At 51.5% G+C, this 20,554-nt stretch overlaps 1 protein-coding gene across 1 annotated transcript in view; it reads right to left on the reverse strand.

Annotated features, from left to right (window-relative positions):
* LOC127566851 (T cell receptor beta chain MC.7.G5-like) overlaps nt 1-20,554 on the reverse strand; it is a 115,303-nt gene that overhangs the window by 9,315 nt on the left and 85,434 nt on the right. The window contains exons 3-5 of the mRNA XM_052009341.1: nt 15,033-15,048; nt 13,555-13,595; nt 6,494-6,838 (exon numbers count right to left, since the gene is read on the reverse strand). Coding sequence (XP_051865301.1) covers nt 6,494-6,838; nt 13,555-13,595; nt 15,033-15,048 — 402 coding nt within the window. The remainder of the gene's footprint in view (nt 1-6,493; nt 6,839-13,554; nt 13,596-15,032; nt 15,049-20,554) is intronic.

Here is a 20,554-nt window from a genome sequence, read left to right on the forward strand (position 1 = left end):
CACAATGTTGTGCCGACCTTTAAACCTCGCCTAAGATTATCTAACCCCTTCCTCCAACATATCCCTCGATTTTAAATCCCTCCATATGCTTATCTAGCAATCTCTTGAACTTGACCAACGTATCAACCTCCACCACAGCCCCAGGCAGCGCATTCCATGCACCAACCACTCTCTGGGTGAAAAACCTCCCTCTGATATCTCCCTTGAACTTCCCACCCATTACTTTAAAGCCATGCCCTCTTGTATTGAGCATTGGTGCTCTGGGAAAGAGGCGTTGGCTGTCCACTCTATTCTTCTTAACATTTTGTATGCCTCTATCATGTCTCTTCTTATCCTCCTTCTCCAATGAGTAAAGCCCCAGCTCCCTTAGTCTTTCCTCATAATCCATACTCTCCAATCCGGGCAGCATCCTGGTAAATCTCCTCTGCACCCTTTCCAATGCCTCCGCATCCTTCCTATAATGAGGCGACCAGAACTGGATACAGTGCTCTAAGTGTGGTCTAACCAGAGTTTTGTAGAGCTGCATCATTACCTGGCGGCTCTTAAACTCGACCCCACGACTTATGAAAGCCAACATAACACCATAGAACCATAGAACCATACAGCACAAAACAGGCCCTTGGGCCCACCGTGTCGTGCCGTCCATCAGACCGCCCTCACACTACCTAACCCCTTCCTCCCGCATATCCCTCCATATGCCTATCCAACAAGCTCTTGAACCTGTTCAATGCATCTGCCTCCACCACCACCCCAGGCAGTGCATTCCATGCACCAACCACTCTCTGGGTGAAAAACCTCCCTCTGACATCTCCCCTGAACCTCCCACCCATAACCTTAAAGCCATGACCTCTCGTCTTGAGCATTGGTGCCCTGGGAAGGAGGCGCTGACTGTCTACTCTATCTATTCCTCTCAATATTTTATATACCTCTATCATGTCTCCTCTCATCCTCCTCCTTTCCAGTGAATAAAGCCCTAGCACCTTAAGCCTCTCCTCATACTCAATACTCTCCAATCCAGGCAGCATCCTGGTAAATCTCCTCTGCACCCTCTCCAATGCCTCCACATCCTTCCTATAATGAGGCGAGCAGAACTGAACACAGTACTCTAAATGTGGCCTAACTAGAGTTTTGTAAAGCTGCATCATAACCTCGCAGCTCTTAAACTCAATCCCGCGACTTATGAAAGCCAACATCCCATTGGCCTTCTTAACTGCTCTTTCCACCTGTGAGGCAACTTTCAATGAACTGTGAATATCAACCCCCAGATCCCTCTGCTCCTCCACACTGCCAAGCACCTTGCCGTTTACCCTGTACTCTGCCCTGGAGTTTGTCCTTCCAAAGTGTCCCACCTCACACTTCTCCGGATTGAACTCCATCTGACACTTGTCAGCCCAGCTCTGCATCCTATCAATATCCCTCTGTAAGCTCCGACAGCCCTCCACACTATCCACAACACCGCCTATCTTACTAACCCAGCCCTCCACCCCCTCATCTAAGTCATCTATAAATATCACAAAAAGTAGAGGTCCCAGAACCGATCCCTGCGGGACACCACTAGTCACTGCCCTCCAATCCGAGGGCACTCCTTCCACCACAACCCTCTGCTTTCTACATGCAAGCCAATTCCTAATCCACACAGCCAAGCTTCCTTGGATCCCTTGGCCTCTGACCTTCTGAAGAAGCCTACCATGAGGAACCTTATCAAACGCCTTACTAAAATCCATGTAAACCACATCCACCGCACTGCCCTCATCAATCTTCCTGGTCACCTCCTCAAAGAACTCTATCAGGCTTGTGAGGCAAGATCTTCCCTTCACAAAGCCATGCTGGCTGTCCCTAATCAGTCCATGATTCTCAAGGTGTTCATAAATCCTATCCCTTAGAATCCTTTCTAACAGCTTACCCACCACAGACGTGAGACTCACCGGTCTATAATTCCCTGGCCTATCCCTATTACCTTTTTCGAACAAGGGGACCACATTCGCAACCCTCCAACCCTCCGGCACCACCCCCGTAGACAACGAGGACTCAAAGATTTTTACCAGCGGTTCAGCAATCTCCTCCCTAGCCTCTCGAAGCAGCCTGGGGAAAATCCCGTCAGGCCCCGGAGATTTATCTGTCTTAATATTATTTAACTTCAACACATCCTCTCTCTTGATATCAACAACCTCGAGAACATTACCCCAACCAGCACTCCCCTCCGCACCATCAAGACCCCTCTCCCTGGTGAATACCGAAGAGAAGTACTCATTCAGAACTTCTCCCACTTCCGCCGCCTCCAGGCAAATTCTCCCACCTTTGTCCTTAATCGGACCTACCTTCACCCTAGCCATCCTCCTACCCTTCACGTACTTGAAAAAGGCCTTGGGATTTTCCTTAACCCTACTAGCCAAAGCCTTTTCATGTCCCCTTCTAGCTCTCCTCAGCCCTTTCTTAAGTTCCTTCCTCGCTACCCTATATTCCTCACTGGCCCTGTCTGAACCTTGCTGCTTATACCTCACATATGTTACCTTCTTCTCCCGAACAAGTCGTTCCACCTCTCTCGTCACCCACGGTTCCTTCACCACGCCATTCCTTCTCTGCCTCACCGGGACATATTTATCCCTAACATCCTGCATAAGATCCCTGAATATCGACCACATCCCCATGGTACATTTTCCTTCAAAAAGGACACCCCAATTTACACTCCCAAGTTCTCTCCTTATCGCCTCGTAGTTCGCCCTTCCCCAATTGAAAATCCTCTTGTCCTCTCTGCACCCGTCCCTGTCCATGACAATTTGAAAGGTTATGGAGCAATGGTCACTGTCCCCCAAATGCTCACCCACCAATAGATCCTTCACCTGTCCCGGTTCATTTCCTAAAACTAGATCTAACATGGCATTCCCTCTAGTCGGCCTGTCGACATACTGCGTCAGGAATCCCTCCTGGACACACTTAACAAATTCTGTCCCATCCAAACCTTTGGCACTAAGCAGGTTCCAGTCTATATTTGGGAAGTTGAAGTCTCCCATTATAACCCTGTTATTTCTGCTTCTCTCCAAACACTGCCTGCCAATCTGCTCCTCTATATCTCTACTGCTACCGGGGGGCCTATAGAATACTCCTAGTAGAGTAACTGCTCCTTTCTTGTTCCTTAACTCCACCCATACGGACTCTAGAGATGATCCTCCTACAACATCCATCCTTTCCACAGCCGTAACAGTGTCCCTGACCAGTATCGCCACCCCTCCACCTCTTCTCCCCCCTCCCTATCCCTCTTAAAACACCGAAAACCAGGAATATTCAATATCCACTCCTCTCCTGACGTCAGCCACGTCTCAGTAATAGCCACGATATCGTAGTCCCTCATACTTATCCAAGCCCTCAGTTCATCCCCCTTATCCCATGAGCTTTCTTAACTACCCGATCCACCTGTGAGGCAACTTTCAGGGATCTGTGGATATGAACCCCCAGATCCCTCTGGTCCTCTACACTGCCCAGAATCCTGCCATTAACCTTGTACTCCACCTTGGAGTTTGTCCTTCCAAAGTATACTACCTCTCTCTTCTCCGGATTGAACTTCATCTGCCACTTCTCAGCCCAGCTCTGCATTCTATCAATGTCCCTCTGTAAGCTCTGACAAGCCCTCCACACTATCCACAACACCACCGATCTTTGTGTCGTCTGCAAACTTCCAACCCACCCCTCTCCTCCCCCCCCCCATCAAGTCATTAATAAAAATCACGAAAAACAGAGGTCCCAGAACCGATCCCTGTGGGACACCACTAGTCACAGCCCTCCGATCCGAATGCACTCCCTCCACCGCAACCCTCTGCTTTCTACAGGCAAGCCAATTCTGAATCCACACGGCCAAGCCTCCCTGGATCCCCTGCCCTCTGACCATCTGAAGAAGCCTACCATGTGGAACCTTGTCAAACGCCTTACTAAAATCCACGTAGACCACATCCACTGCCCTACCCTCATCAAGCTTCCTGGTCACCTCCTCAAAGAACCCTATCAGGTTTGTGGTACCACCCCTGGCAATACATTCCGGGCACCCACGGCTCTCTGTGCAAAAGATACTTGCCCCGCACATCTGCTTTGCACTTCCCCCCTCACCTTTAACCTCTTCCCTCTAGTATTTGACATTTCTACCCTAGGGGCGGGGGGGGGGGGGTTGGTGGGGTGTGGGGAGACTGCCTACTCTATCTATGCCTCTGGTAATTTTATAAACCTCTGTACTAACTCAATGTAACTGCACTGTGTAATGAGTTGACCTGTACGATCGGTTTGCAAGACAAGCGTTTCACTGGACCTCGGTATAAGTGACAATAATGAACCAATACCAATACCGATATGTCTGTAGGGAGCTTGTCCGTTCTCTCCGTGTCTGCGTGGGTTTCCTCCGGGTGCTCCGGTTTCCTCCCACAATCCAAAGACGTACGGGTTAGGAAGTTGTTAGAACGCAGAGCTGGGCTGAGAAGCGGCAGATGGAGTTTAACCCGGGTAAGTGTGAAGTGATCCACTTCGGGAGATCGGATTCGAAGGCAGAATACAAGGTCAATGGCAGGACTCTCAGCAGTGTGGAGGAACAGAGGGATCTTGGGGTCCACAGATCCCTCAAGGTTGCCGCGCAGGTCGATAGGGTTGTTAAGAAGGCGTATGGTGTGTTGGCCTTCATTAGTCGGGGGATTGAGTTCAAGAGCCGCGAGGTGATGTCGCAGCTCTGGTCAGACCACACTTGGAGTATTGTGTTCAGTTCTGGTCGCCTCATTATAGGAAGGATGTGGAAGCTTTAGAGAGGATGTAGAGGAGATTTACCAGGACGCTGCCTGGATTGGAGAGCATGTCTTATGAGGATTGGTTGAGAGAGCTAGGGCTTTAACCTTTGGAGAGAGGAGGATGAGAGGTAACTTGATAGAGGTGTACAAGATGATGAGGTATAGATCGAGGGGACAGTCAGAGACTTTTTCCCAGGGCGACAATGGCTAACACGAGGGGACATAATTGTAAGGTTATTGGAATAAGGTACAAAAGGGGGATGTCAGGGGTAGGTTTTTTACACAAAGTGTGGTGGGTGTGTGGAACGCACTGCCTGCAGAGGTTGTGGGGGCAGATACATTAGGGACATTTAAGAGACTCTTAGATAGACACATGAATGATAGAAAAATAGGGGGCTATGTGGGAGGGAAGGGTTAGATAGATCTTAGAGCAGGAGGGAAGGGTTAGATAGAGCAGGAGGGAAGGCTTAGATAGATCTTAGAGCAGGAGGGAAGGGTTAGATAGAGCAGGAGGGAAGGGTTAGATAGATCTTAGAGCAGGAGGGAAGGGTTAGATAGATCTTAGAGCAGGAGGGAAGGGTTAGATCTCAGAGCAGGAGGGAGGGGTGAGATAGATCTCAGAGCAGGAGGGAAGGGTTAGATGGATCTCAGAGCAGGAGGGAAGGGTTAGATAGATCTCAGAGCAGGAGGGAAGGGTTAGATAGATCTTAGAGCAGGAGGGAAGGGTTAGATCTCAGAGCAGGAGGGAAGAGTTAGATGGGCCTCAGAGCAGGAGGGGTTAGATAGGTCTCAGAGCAGGATAAAATGTCGGAACAACATTGTAGACCAAAAGGCCTATACTGTGCTGTAGTGTTCTATGCTCTAATAAACCAATACCAATACCAAAATGTCTGTAAAGGAGTTTGTACGTTCTCCCCGTGACTGCGTGGGTTTCCTCCGGGTGCTCCGGGTTCCTCCCATATTCCAAAGATGTACGGGTTAGGAAATTGTGGGCGTGCTATGTTGGCGCCGGAAGTGTGGCAACACTTGCGGGCTGCTCCCCCAGAACACTTTATGCAAACAGATGCATCTTACTGTGTGTGTTCGATGCACATGTGACCAATAAAGACATCTGATCTGACCTGATATTGGTTTATTATTGCCACCTGTACCTGGATTGACACCAAGCTCAGCAAAGACATGTTGGGCTAAAGGATATTGAGGGAGTAAAGGGTTAAGAAATTTTGCCCGTACATTTTACCTAATAAAAAAATACCACGCAAGCAAACCCCTGAATCAGGACTAGGCGGTAATTACTGTGTCCGGAACTTGATTGCAAGCCAATTATACTAAACAATAAGGGTGATGATTGTATTAAACCGTAAGTGTGAGGTTTGTCCTAAACAGTGAGTGTGAAACCTGTCTTTGAATCTCTTGATTGTAAATCAATTATACTGAACAATGAGGGCGATGTCTGTCTTTGAATCTCAGGAGCCTGATCGAAACTTGAGGAGCCGCATTCATTAAGTGTGTGACGTGGACTGTATAAATTGATGTCTGCCCCTCTGTGTTGTGGACACCTCCGATAAGGACTGTACATGAGAGTCAGGAGAACTCTCCCTGGCGGTATACTGCTAGTAAACGCGTTTTAACAGAATTAATCTGTTCCACTGTGTGATTTTGCAGCAGGGAAATTAAAATTGGCATAACCGTATGTTCGCTGTGATGTACCCTTCTATCCTCGGTGTACATACCTTCCCTGACGTCAATCTTGTCCTGGTATGATTTAGCCTCCTCTCCTTTCTGGTAGTGAAGAACGTTGCACATGACGTTGGCGGACATCGCCCATTCATAGGCTTCCAACTGCAGGCGGGTGGTAATGCTAAACGTCTTGTTGCCGTCCTCGGACACCGGCTCGGGGTCAGACTGGACCCTGGGGTCTTTGGCTTGGAGTTTCTCGTCGTTGAGGACCCATTGGATCTCGATGTTTTCCGGGTAGAATCTGGTGATGAGGCAGACCACCGTGGCTCTCTTCTTCTCCGCGACCTCCCTGCGCGATGGGCGAAGAAGTGTGACTGTGGGAGCTTGGACATCGTGCTCTGGGTGGGAACACAAAAGAGCGGTGGTTTCAATGCCACAGTTCAAAGCAAAACTCCACTGCAAGCTCCGAGACCTGGGACTCAACACCTCCCTCTGCAAGTGGGTCCTTGACTTCCCGGCCAACAGACCGCAGTCAGTGAGGACAGGCAGCGAAACCTCCGGCACGATTATTCTCAACACTGGTGCCCCACAAGGCTGCGACCTCAGCCCTCTACTCTACTCCCTGTACACTCACGGCTGTGTGGCCAGATTCTGCTCTAACTCCATCTACAAGTTTGCAGATGATACCACCGCAGTGGGCCGTGTCTCAAACAGCGATGAGTTCGGGTACAAGAAGGACATGGTGCCAGGACAACAACCCTTCTCTCAATGTCAGCAAAACAAAAGACCTCGACATTGACTTCAGGAGGGGGGTGCGGTGCACACGCACCTGTCTACATCAACGGTGCTGAGGTCGAGAGGGTTGAGAGCTTCAAGTTCCCAGGAATGGACATCACCAACAGCCTGTCCTGGTCCAACCACGTAGACGCCACGGCCAAGAAAGCTCACCAGCGCTACTTCCTCAGGAGGCTGAAGAAATTCGGCACGTCCCCCTTGACCAGCACCGAATTTTACTGATGCACCATCGAAAGCATCCTATTTGGACGTGTCACAGCTTGGGACGGCAACTGCTTTGCCCGCGTCCACCAGAAACCGCAGAGAGTTGCGGACACAGCTCAGATCACGGTAACCAGCCTCCCCTCTGCGGACTCTATACCTCTCGCTGTCTCGGGAAGCAGCCGGCATAATCAAAGACCCTTCCAGCCCAGCCCGGGACATTCTCCCTTCTCCCCCCTCCCGTCGGGGCAGAAGATACAAAAACCTGAAAGCACCTACCCCCAGGCTCAAGGACGGCTTCTATCCCGCTGTAATAAGACCATTGAACACCATAACACGGACTCCTGACCTCATGATCTCCCTCGTCGTGGCCCTTGCACCTTATTGTCTGCCTGCACTGCAGTTCCTCTGTAACTGGGACACTTTATTCTGCATTCTGGTATTGTTTTACCCTGTACGACCTTCATCAGGACAGGAGAGGTAGAGGGCAGAAGCCAGAATAATTTGGCATGGGTTCATGGGGTAATCGGACAGTCATTCGCCAGAGAGGCACAGATATTGTAGACAGTCAGAACCTGTTTCTACCCCAAGGGTGGAAAAGTCTAATACGAGAGGCTGTGCATCTAAGGTGAGGGGGGGGGGGGGGTTAAGTTCAAAGGAGATGTGAGGGGCAAGTTTTTTTACACAGAGAGCGGCGGGTGCCTGGAATGTGATGCCAGGGGTGGGGGTGGAGGCATATACGATCGAGGGGTTTACGAGGCTCTTAGATAAGCACAAGGATGTGCAGGGAATAGAGGGATAGGTGTCATGCAGAAGGGATTAAGCATCATGAGCAAACAGTCCACGGAATCTATTTAACAGAGAAACCCACGAACAACATTTTAAGTGCAACAAAACTGTCTACAGAATCTATTTATAATGATGATCTATGAACTGGATTCATAGAACTAGATTCATAAACAGCAAACAGTCCACAGAATCTATTTAACAGAAAAACCCATGAACAATATTTTAAGTGTAACAGACTGTCTACAGAATCTATTTATAAAGATAATCTATGAACTGGATTCATAGAACTAGATTCATAGACAGCAAACCGTCCACAGAATCTATTTAACAGAGAAACCCACGAACAACATTTTACGTGTAACAAAACTGTCTACAGATTCCATTTATAAAGATGATCTATGAACTGGATTCATAGAACTAGATTCATAGACAGCAAAGTCCACAGAATCTATTTAACAGAAAAGCCCATGAACAACATTTTATGTGCAACAAACTGTCTACCGAATCTATTTATAAAGATCATCTATGAACCACAATAACAAACGCGCAGAGCAAACTGTCCACTGAATCTATTTAATGGAAAAACCCATGAACAACATTTTAAGCGCAACAGACTGTCTACAGAATCTATTTATAAAGATCATCTATCAACCACAATAACAAATGCACAGAGCAAACAGTCCACTGAATCTATTTAATGGAAAAACCCATGAACAACATTTTAAGCGCAACAGACTGTCTACCGAATCTATTTATAAAGATCATCTATGAACTACAATAACAAATGCACAGAGCAAACAGTCCACTGAATCTATTTAATGGAAAAACCCATGGACAACATTTTAAGCGCAACAGACTGTCTACAGAATCTATTTATAAAGATCATCCATGAACCACAATAACAAATGCACAGAGCAAACAGTCCACTGAATCTATTTAATGGAAAAACCCATGAACAACATTTTAAGCGCAAGAGACTGTCTACCGAATCTATTTATAAAGATCATCTATGAACTACAATAACAAATGCACAGAGCAAACAGTCCACTGAATCTATTTAATGGAAAAACCCATGGACAACATTTTAAGCGCAACAGACTGTCTACAGAATCTATTTATAAAGATCATCTATGAACCACAATAACAAATGCACAGAGCAAACAGTCCACTGAATCTATTTAATGGAAAAACCCATGAACAACATTTTAAGCGCAACAGACTGTCTACAGAATCTATTTATAAAAATAATCTATGAACTACAATGATAACTGTACATAGCAAACAGTCCAGAAAGGTTTAGAGGGATATGGGCCAAACGCGGGCAAATGGGACTGGTTTACGCTGCAGGTTATGTTGTAGTTGTGTGAGCCGTTGGTGAGGTCGCCCTAGGAGTACTGTGTACAGTTCTGGTCACCCTGTGAAAACTGGAAAGAGGCGCAGAGGAGATTTACGAGGATGTTGCCAGGACTTAAGAGGGCCTGAGTTACAGGAAGAGGTTGGACAGGGGAGGTCTTTATTCCTTGGAACGGAGGAGAATGAGGGGCGACCTTATAGATGTGTTTAAAATTCTGAGAGGCGTAGATGGTGGATGGGAACAGTCTTTTCCCCCAGGGTAGGGGAGTCCAAAACTGTGGGGGGGGCATAGTTGTAGGGTGAGAGGGGAAGGATGTAAAATGGATCTGAGGGGCAACTTTTACACCCGGGGGTGGTCCGTACGTGGAACGAGCTGCCAGAGGAAGCGGGTGAGGCCGGTACAACAGTATTTAAGAAGCAGTCGGATAGGTTTATGGAGGTGTGGGGCTTGGAGGGATCTGGTCCAAACGCAGGAAATTGGGACTAGCTGGGTGGGCACCGTGGTTAGTACGGACTGGTTGGGCCGAAGGGCCTGTATCCGTGTTGTATTGGTCTGTGACTCTCAGGATTTCAAATGACCTCTACCTCTGAATCACAGGAACAGGCCCTTCGGCCCAACCGGTCCCTGCCAGCCCAAGTTCCCCCATCCCAGCCGGTCCCATCTCCCCGCGTATGGCTCCTGTCCCTCTGAACCTTTCCCATCCGCGGACCTGTCCCGTGTAGTTCATGTGCCTGCCTCACCCACTCCCTCTGGCAGCTCGTTCCACGTACGGACCACCCTCTGGGTGAAGGAGTCACCCCTCGGGTTCACTGTAAATCTCCTCCCTGTGTGCATTAATTGTCCGCTACCCTAGTGAGAAAAGTGTGACTTTATCGATTGTACAACCCTCTGTAAAGGTCACTCCTCAGTCTCCGTCGCTGCAGGGATAACAGGTCCCAGCCTCTCCTTGTAACTCCAGTCCCGGCGACGTCCCCATGAATCTTTCCTGCCCCACCTCCCCGGCTGAAGCCCACCCCTATTCTAACAGAACTGCACACAACGCTTCCCAGTGCGGTCTCGCCGATATCTGGTACAGCTGTAACGGGACGTCCCAACTCCTGTGCTCAGTGATTTTCCAACTTAGTGAACGCAACTCGACATCTACCCTCTCTGGCCTTCTTTGGATCTTATATTGATCAGTATGACTACACGAAACCAAAGAGTGAGGTCCTTTCTTGTTGACCGATGTGACCTCGGGAACTGGTAAATCGGGATACCTCAATTCTGACTTTAGTTACAGAACAGACCAAGAACAGGCACTTCCGCCCACGGTGTTGTACCACTAATTAATCTAGTTGGTTTTACATTGCATTAAAAGGCTGTCTACTCTATCCGTGCCTCTCATAATCTTATGAACCTCCATCAGGTCTCCCCTCAGCCTCCGCCGCTCCGGAGAGAACAACCCGAGTCTGTCCGACCTCTCCTTGTAGCTCATGCCCTCTAATCCGGGCAGGGTCCTGGTGAACCTCTCCCGCACCCTCTCCAAAGCTCCCCCCCCCCACCACCCCCGCACCCTCCCTGTAACGTGGGCGACCAGAACTGAATGCAATACCCCAGATGCGGCCTAACCAGCTTTTCATAAAGCTGCAACGTGACTTCCCCGACTCTTGAACTCGGTGCCTCGACTGATGAAGGCCAGCCCGCCGTCCGCCTTCTTCACCGCCCTGTCGACCTGTGCGGGCCACTTTCAGGGGAGCTGTGGGCTTGGACCCCGAGATCCCTCTGTGCACCAATCTTGCCCTTTACATCTGACCTCCCAAAGTGCGACACCTCACACTCGCCCGGAATAAACTGCATCTGCCGCTTCTCCGCCCGTGTCTGCAACTGTCTCCCTCTGTGTCCTTTGGCAAACCTTCTACACCGTCTACGAGTCTACCATTTAGGACACAGAACAGAAAACAGAACAGCGCAGGAAACAGGCCCTTGGGACCCCACTTGGAGCACTGTGCTCAGTTCTGGTCGCCTCACTACAGGAAAGATGTGGAAGCCACAGAGAGGGTGCAGAGGAGATTTACGAGGATGCTGCCTGGAATGCGGAGCATGCCTTATGAAAGCAGGTTGAGTGAACTGCCTTTTCTCCTTGGAGAGACCGAGGATGAGGGGGGACCTGATAGAGGTGTAGAAGATGATGAGATGCATTGATCGGGTGGATAGTCAGAGGCTTTTCCCCAGGGCTGAAATAGTGGCCACAAGAGGACACAGGTTTAAGGTGCTGGGGAGCAGGTACAGAGGAGATGTCAGGGGTAAGTTTTTTACTCAGAGAGTGGTGAGTGCGGGGAATGGGCTGCCGGCAACGGTGGTGGAGGCGGATACGACAGGGTCTTTTAAGAGTCTGTTGGATCGGTACACGGAGCTGGGAAAAGCAGAGGGCTATGGGTGAGCCTGGTAATTTCTAGGGTAGGGTCGTGTTCGGCACAGCTTTGTGGGCCGAAAGATCTGAATTGTGCTGTAGGTTTTCTCTGTTTGTATGTTTCTAAAACAGGCCCTTCAGCCTGACGCCTGCATACTGACCGAAGGACCCATTTACGAAAAGTTCCCACATCTTCCTCGAAACCGTTCCCATCCATGTACCCGTCCCATCTGAGCAAGTCCCATTTGGCCCGTATCCCTCTGAACCTTTCCTATCCCCGTACCGGTCCCAAGGTTTCAGTTGTGCCCGCCTCTACCACTTCCACTGGCAGCTCGTTCCATCTTAAGTGGTTCGCCCCACCCCTGTGTGGAAAAAACCTTGCCCCTCTAGTCCCTTTCAAATCTTCCCCCTCTCACCTTCAAACGCTGTCCTCTAATTTTAGGATCTCTTTCTCCCCTCTCAGCTTAAACCTGTGCCCTCTACTTTTAGAATCTTTTCCTCAAACCTGTGCCCTCTGGTTTTAGATTCTTTCACCTTAAATCTGTGCCCTCTAATTTTGGAATATTTCCCCCCACTCACATTAAATCTATGCCCTCTAGTTTTACAATCTTTTGCCTCTCACCTTAAACCCGTGCCCTCTAATTTTCGAATCTTTCCCTCAAAACTGTGATCTCTAATTTTAGAATGGTTTCCCCCCTCTCACCTTAATCTTGAGCCCTCTAATTTTAGAATCGTTCCCCTCAGCTTAAACCTGTGCACTCAAATTTTGGAAACTTTTCCCTCAAAACGGTGCCCTCTAATTTTGGAATCTTTTCCCCCCTCACCTTAAACCTGTGCCCTTTAATGTTAGAATCTTTTTCCTCTCTCAGCTTAAAGCTGCACTCTCTAATTTTAGAATCTTTTTCCTCTCACTTTAAACCTGTGCCCTCTAGTTTTAGTATCTATTCCCCCTCTCACCTTAAATTTGTGCTCTCTAATTTTAGGATCTTTCCCCCTCTCACATTAAACCTGTGCCCTCTAATTTTAGAATCTTTTCCCACTTCTCATCTTAAACCTGTGCCCTCTAGTTTTAGACTCCGCTACGCTGGGGGGAAAGGCTCTCACTACCTCCCTCCTCAAAATGTTATGGGCCGCTATGTCACCCCTCAGCCTCCTACGCTCCAGGGTAAGCAGTTCCCCGCCTCTCCTGGCCCTCAGCCTGAGTAACACTCTTCTGCAAGCTCTCCAGTTCAACGACATCTCTTCAGCACTCTCTGCAATCACGACCACGTCCTTGCTTTTTTGCTTCCCCCTCCCCACTAACCCCACCCCCGTCTCCTCAGGTATCTGAGAGGAAACCGGTGCACCCGGGGGGAAAGCCAACAGGGTCACAGGGAGAACATGCAAACTGCACACACAAGAGAAAAACAGCGCCGGAGGTCACGATCGAACCCGGGACTGCGGATCTGGGAGACATTGGCCTAACCCGCAGAGTATTCGGACTCCCGGGCCGGCGTGCCCCCTGAAATATTAACTTAAATTCTTCCCGCGACTGGTCTTCCTGCCCAGGATCAATTCTTGCAGGGGTGAGACACAGATTCACTTACCCAAGACAACTAACTTAGTCCCAGTTCCGAAGTAAGCTTCCCTCCCAGAACACAGCAGTAACAACCTTAAGCAAAACCCCTCCTTGCCTCAAGGGTGCGATGGTTACTGAGATCCCCAAAGAACACAGAACATTACAGCACAGTATACAAGCCCTTCGGCCCGCAACGTTTCGCCGATATTTTATCCTGCTCTAAGATGTCTAACCCTTCCCTCCTGCTCTGAGATCTATCTAACCCTTTCCTCCTGCTCTGCGATCTGTCTAACCCTTCCCTCCTGCTCTGAGATCTATCTAACCCTTCCCTCCTGCTCTGAGATCCGTCTAACCCTTCCCTCCCGCTCTGAGATCCATCTAACCCTTCCCTCCCGCTCTGAGATCCATCTAACCCTTCCCTCCTGCTCTGAGATCCGTCTAACCCTCCCCTCCTGCTCTGAGATCCATCTAACCCTTCCCTCCTGTTCTGAGATCCATCTAACCCTTCCCTCCTGCTCTGAGATCCGTCTAACCCTCCCCTCCTGCTCTGAGATCCATCTAACCCTTCCCTCCTGCTCTGAGATCTATCTAACATTTCCCTCCTACTCTGTGATCTATCTAACCCTTCCCTCCTGCTCTAACCCTTCCCTCCTGCTCTATCTATCTAACCCCTCCCTTCCACATAGCCCTCCATTTCTCTATCACCCATGACATCCAAGAGTCCCTTAAATGTCCTTAATGTATCTGCCCCCACAACCTCTGCCGGCAGTGCGTTCCACGCATCCACCACTCTTCTGGGTAAAGAACTTACCCCAGACCTCCCCCTTGTACCTTCCTCCAATCACCTTAGAATTATGTCCCCCTCGTGTTATCCATACTGAAACGGGGTCCCGGTGGGTGTAAAGAGAGCGGGAAAAGTGACCCCGGTGAGTTCCGGAGAGCGGGAAACGGGGAAGATTCACCAGTCTTAAATTCTGAGCTCCCCCTCTTGACGCACCAATTTCGCCCTGAATCACTCACCCAACACCACCAGCTTGGTACCGGGTCCAAAAGTGTAATCGTAGCTCCCTGACACAGCGATACACGGCTGTGACAGAATGTCAGCCCCACTACAAGCCAGATGTACCTCTGTGATGTGTTCCAAGATTGCCTCAAGATTTGGAGCCTGCTATTTGATACTTTGCTGTGGACACATTTATTATTGCCCTGGGACTCCTAATCCCAATCCCTGGGTCTACTCAAGGTACATCAATAGATTTCTGGGGATAGAAAACCTACAGCACAATACAGGTCCTTCGGCCCACAAAGCTGTGCCGAACATGTCCCTACCCTAGAAATTACTGGGCTTACCATTTTTCCCAGCTCTATGTACCTATCCAACAGTCTCTTAAAAGACCCTATCGTATCCGCCTCCACCACCGTTGCCGGCAGCCCGTTCCCCGCACTCGCCACTCTCTGAGTAAAAAACTCACCCCTGACATCTCCTCTGTACCTGCTCCCCAGCACCTTAAACCTGTGTCCTCTTGTGGCCACCAATTCAGCCCTGGGGAAAAGCCTGTGACTATCTACCCGATCAATGCATCTCATCATCTCATACACCTCTATCAGGTCCCCCCTCATCCTCCGTCGCTCCAAGGAGAAAAGGCCGAGTTCCCTCAACCCGCTTTCATAAGGCATGCTCCCCAATGCAGGCAGCATCCTTGTAAATCTCCTCTGCACCCTTTCTATGGCTTCCACCGCCTTCCTGTAGTGAGGCGACCAGAACTGAGCACAGTGCTCCAAGTGGGGTCCGACCAGGGTCCTAGACAGGATCGAGGTAATTGGAAGGGGGGTGAGAAGCCACGCTGGCCTTCATTCGACGGGGCATCGAATGTCGGAGTCGGGACGTCCCGTTGCAGCTGTACCAGACGTCGGCCAGGCCGCACTTCGGAGTGTTGTCTGCAGTTCTGGTTCCCCGGCTACAGAAAGGGTGGGATTCAGCCGGAGAGAGGGGTAAGGGGTCAGGAAAGATTCCCGGGGATGTTTACCGGGACCGGAGGGCTTGCGTAATAAGGACAGGCTGGGGACCGTTCTCCCCGGAGCGGAGGGGGAACCTCCCGGAGTCAGAGAGAGTGAGGGAGGCAGACAGAGAGGGACTGAAAGAGAGAGAGAGAGAGAGAGAGAGAGAGAGAGAGACAGAGAGACAGAGACAGAGACAGAGACAGAGACAGAGACAGAGACAGAGAGAAGGAGAGACAGAGGCAGAGAGAGAGAGAGAGAGAGACGGAGAGAGAATGAGAGAGACAGAGATTGAGACAGAGAGAGAGAGACGGAGAGGAGAGAGAGAGAGAGTCAGAGAGAAGGAGAGACAGAGAGACAGAGATCGACAGAGATACAGAGGGAGAGAGGAGAGAGAGAGGAGAGAGAGACGGGGAGAGAGAGAGAGAGAAGGAAAGAGGGACGGAGAGAGTGACACAGAGACAGAGGCAGAAACAAACAGACAGAGATAGACAGAGAAAGAGGGGGGAGACAGAGAAAGAGGGGGAGAGAAACAGGAAGAGGGGGAGAGAGGAGAGAGAGAGAGGAGAGGGAGAGAGGGAGAGACAGAGACAGAGACAAACAGAGACAGACAGACAGAGAAGGGGGAGAGAGGGAGGAGACAGAGGGAGAAGAGAGAGAGAGATACAGAGAGACGGATAGACAGAGAGAGAAGGAAAGAGACAGAGACAGAGAGACCGAGAGAGAGAGGGAGAGACAGAGGGACAGAGAAAGAGAGAGAGAGAGCGGGGAAGGGAGAGAATTAGAGGGAGACGGTGCGAGAATGAGAGAGAGAGGTCGGGGTGGTGGTGAGATTGGGATGGACAGACAGATCGGTGGGTAACGGATGGACCTACCTAAAACAGTCAGTTTCGTCCCCGCTCCGAAGCGCTGGTAGTCAGCAGAGCACAGAGTGAACTCCGCGTGTTGAAACCTCCCCCACCCCCTACCCCCCAGGACCTGTCTGTGAGCTGCCCCCCAGGGCCACAGGCGGTCCAGGGAGGCCGGATTCCGGCAGGCAGAGAGACTCAGGAACACAAGGGAAGTGTGTGTGGGGGGTGGGGGTTGTGTGAGTAGAGGGCGGGAACGTAGAACCGGGCAGGAACAGGCCCATCGGCCCAACGTGTCTCTGTCGACCGTGATGCCAATTTAAACTACCTGCAGACGGTTCATCTCCCTCCTTTCCCTGCACACGGTTCATCTCCCTCCTTTCCCTGCACACGGTTCATCTCCCTCCTTCCCCTGCACACGGTCCATCTCCCTCTATTCCCTGCACACGGTCCATCTCCCTCCATCTCTATTTCCTGCACACGGTACATCTCCCTCCATCTCCATTTCCTGCACACGGTCCATCTCCCTCCGTTCCCTGCACACGGCCCATCTCCCCCCCCCCATCCCCTGCACACGGCCCATCTCTCCCCATTCCCTGCACACGGTCCTCCTCCTTCCATTCCCTGCACAAGGTCCGTCTCCCTCCATCCCCTGCACACGGCCCATCTCCCCCCATTCCCTGCACACGGCCTGTCTCCCTCCATTCCCTGCACACGGCCCGTCTCCCTCCATCCCCTGCACACGGCCCGTCTCCCTCCATTCTCTGCACACGGTCCGTCTCCCCCATCCGTGTGTCTATCTACGAGACCCTTAAACCCCTCGATCGAATCTGCCGCCCCCCCCACCCCATTCCGGGCACCCAGCGCTCTCTGTGTAAAATACAAACTTGCCCCACACATCTCCTCTGAACTTTCCCCCCTCTCAACCAGTGGAACAAGTCTTGCTCCCTTACCTGAGAGCAGGAATGTTCCCCATCTCGGAGCCGGGGATTTGTATGGATTGGGGAGGGGGTGTTCCAGGGGGGTGCGGTATCCAGAAACAAGTTTACATTTCCCTCCTCTGCACTCTTATGCACCTGGTTGCATCTCTCTCTCTCTCTCTCTCTCTCTCTCTCTCTCTCTCTCTCTCTCTCTCTCTCTCTCTCTCTCTCTCTCTCTCTCTCTCTATCTCTCTCTGTCCAGCTTAGTCCCTCTTCCTCAATCTCTCTCTGGCCCCTCTCATTCTCTGTTTCCCGCTCTCTCTCTCTCTCTCCTCAATATATCTCTCTCTTTCACCCCCCTCGCCTCTTCCTCCTCTACCTCCCCGTTCTCTCCCCCTATTCCGCCGTCCCCTCACCCCCTCTCCCTTCCCCCCCACTCTCTCCCTTATCCCCCCTCTCTCACTCTCTCTCTTTCTCCCTCTCTCCCTCTCTCCCCATCCCCTCTCTCTCCCTCTTTCCCTCCTCTCCTATTCCTCTCTTTCACCCTTCCCCTCCCCACTCTCTCCCTCATTCCCCCTCCCCTCTCCCTACCTCTTCCTCCCCTCCTCTCTCCCGCTCTCTCCCTCTCCTCCCCTCCCCCTCTCCCCTCTCTTTCCCCCTTCCCTCTCTCTCCCCGTCTCTCCCTCTCTTCCCTCCCCTCTCTCCCCTCCCCTTTTCCCCCTCTCTCTCCCCTCTTTCCCCCGCGCCCTCCCCTCTCTCTGTCTGTATCACCCCCCGTCTCTCTCTCTCTCTCTCTCTCTCTCTCTCTCTCTCTCTCTCTCTCTCTCTCTCTCTCTCTCTCTCTCAGGGAGCCTCTCCCTCTCGACCCTCCCTCCCGCTTGTGTGAACACCCTTAGATCGCGTCGTCCCCTCAAAAATCTGGCTGTATTTCCGCGTTATCCACCCCCCCCGGCACCCAGTGAACCCCACTCTTGCGTTAGACGTGAACTCTCTCACCTAAAACGACCAGTTTTGTTCCGTCGCCGAAGTAGGCCTCATTATAATTGCACACCGGTTGGAAGCTGTCTCAAAACAAGGCCCAGCCTCGACCGATGGGCCACCGGCTCCCCTCTCGTTTCACCCCTTGTCTACAGTGTGTATGTATCCATTTCCTTAAGCTCTCTCTCGCTATCTCTCCTCTTTCCCACTCTCTCCATCTTTCTCTCTCTCCCTCACATTCGTTCTTCCCCACCCTCTTCTCCCTCTTGTCTCCCCTTCCTTCCCTCTCTCCCCTTTATTTGCCCTCTGGCTCCTCTCTCTCTCTCTCTCTCTCTCTCTCTCCTCTCCTCACGCTCCCCTCCCCCTCACTATCTCCAACTTCCCATTCTCCCGCTCTTCCCCTCTCGCACTCCCCTCTCCCCACTCTCTCTTTCCCCATCTGCACTTCCTCCCCTCCGCCCTCTCTCCCCCTTTCTCCCCCCTCTCTCTCCCCTGCCCTCTCTCCCCTTTACTCCCCGTAACGTTCCCTCCACCTCCCTCCCCCCTCGACCTCACTCTCACCCCCTCTACCTCCCAATCACTCTTCCAAGCCCCCATCTCTCCCCTCCCTCCCTCCCTCTCGGTCTCCCACACCCTCTACCCCATTCTCCCCCTGTCCTCTCAATCACTCTCCCCTCCCCTCTCTCTTTCTTCCCCCTCTCCCTCTCTCCATGTCCCCCTCCCTCTTCCCTTCCCCTGTCGCATCTCTCTCTCACTCTCTTTCCCCCTTTCTCCAGCCCCTCTCCCCTCTCTCTCGCCTCTCCCTCCCTCTATCCCCTCCCCCACTCTCGCCCCCTCTCTCTCCCTCCCTAAATCACCCTCCCCTCCTCTCCCTCCTCCCTCCCTCTCCCCTCCCCACTCTTACCCCGTCTCTCACTCTTTCCCCTTCTCTCTCCCCTACCCCGTTTCTCCTCTCTATCCCGCCTCCCTCCCCTTCCCACTCTCGCCCTCCCTTTCATTCTCTTCCCCCTCTCCCTCCCCTCTCTCCCTCCCCTCTGTCCCTACCCTCTTCTCTCTGCCGCCCCCTCCTCTCTCTCTTTCTCTCAGGGAACTTCTACGGCTTCAAACCCTCGGCTCAACCTCCTACCCTGGAACAGCCCTGTGGCCGCCTCTTTCCCCGGAGAGTCTGCCCGTATGTGTCCTCCTTGTTTGTCGCTCTCCGCTCCGAGCCAAACAGACTCGGCATCAGAAGTGAATCCACTCACCTAAGACTACCAGTTTAGTCCCTTTGCCGAAATAGGCTTCAGCAGCGTTGGTACACAGCATTGTGCTCTGATAACAAAACAACTCTTCGTCTCTCTCTCTCGCCGCGTCTACAACGGTTAAAATGGTTTCTGCCATACCCGTCACCCAGGGAGGAGAGGGAGGTGGGTGCCAGAGGGAGGCCTCCCTGCCCCTCTCGACCCCTACTGTTCAGACTAAAGCCACATCTTCAGGACGGATTCCCGGACTCCTTCCTCGGCAGTGCCGGAGCAAGAAATCTCCAGGCCACGGGCAGACACGGGCGGGGAAGCGGCAAATGCAGTTTAGTGCCAAGAAGTGTGAGGAAGTATCCTGACTGGTTAAGTCACGGTCTAGGACGGCAATTAGAAACGCGCAGGAACGTAATAAGCCGCGGAGAGTGGCGGACTTTGCCCCAACACATCGCGGGCACATCCCTCCCCCACCGTCGGGGGTATCTACAGGAGGCGCTTCCTCAAGAAGGCAGCGTCCGTCGTCAAAGACCCCCCCGTGCCGTCTTCTCGCAGCTCCCATCGGGCAGGAGGTACAGAACTCTGAAGTCCCCACACCACCAGGTTCAGGAACAGCGACTTCCCTTCAATCATTCGGTTCTTGAACCGACCGAAGCATAGATCGAGTGGACAGTCAGAGACTTTTCCCCATGGCGACAATGGCTAACAGGAGGGGACATAATTTTAAGGTGATTGGAGGAAGGTATAAGGGGGATGTCAGAGGTAAGTTTTTTACCCAGAGAGTGGTGGGTGCGTGGAACGCACTGACGGCAGAGGTTGTGGGGGCAAATATATTAGGGAAACTTAAGAAACAGATAGACACGATGATAGAAAAATGAGGGGCTATGTGGGCGGGAAGGGTTAGATAGATAGAGCAGGAGGGAAGGGTTAGAAATATCTCAGAGAAGGAGGGAAGGGTTAGATAGATCTCCGAGGGAAGGGTTAGATAGATCTTAGAGCAGGAGGGAAGGGTAAGATAGATCTCAGAGGGAAGGGTTAGATAGATTTCAGAG

This window comes from Pristis pectinata, chromosome 46 (assembly GCF_009764475.1).
Source record: "Pristis pectinata isolate sPriPec2 chromosome 46, sPriPec2.1.pri, whole genome shotgun sequence".
Taxonomy (NCBI): domain Eukaryota; kingdom Metazoa; phylum Chordata; class Chondrichthyes; order Rhinopristiformes; family Pristidae; genus Pristis; species Pristis pectinata.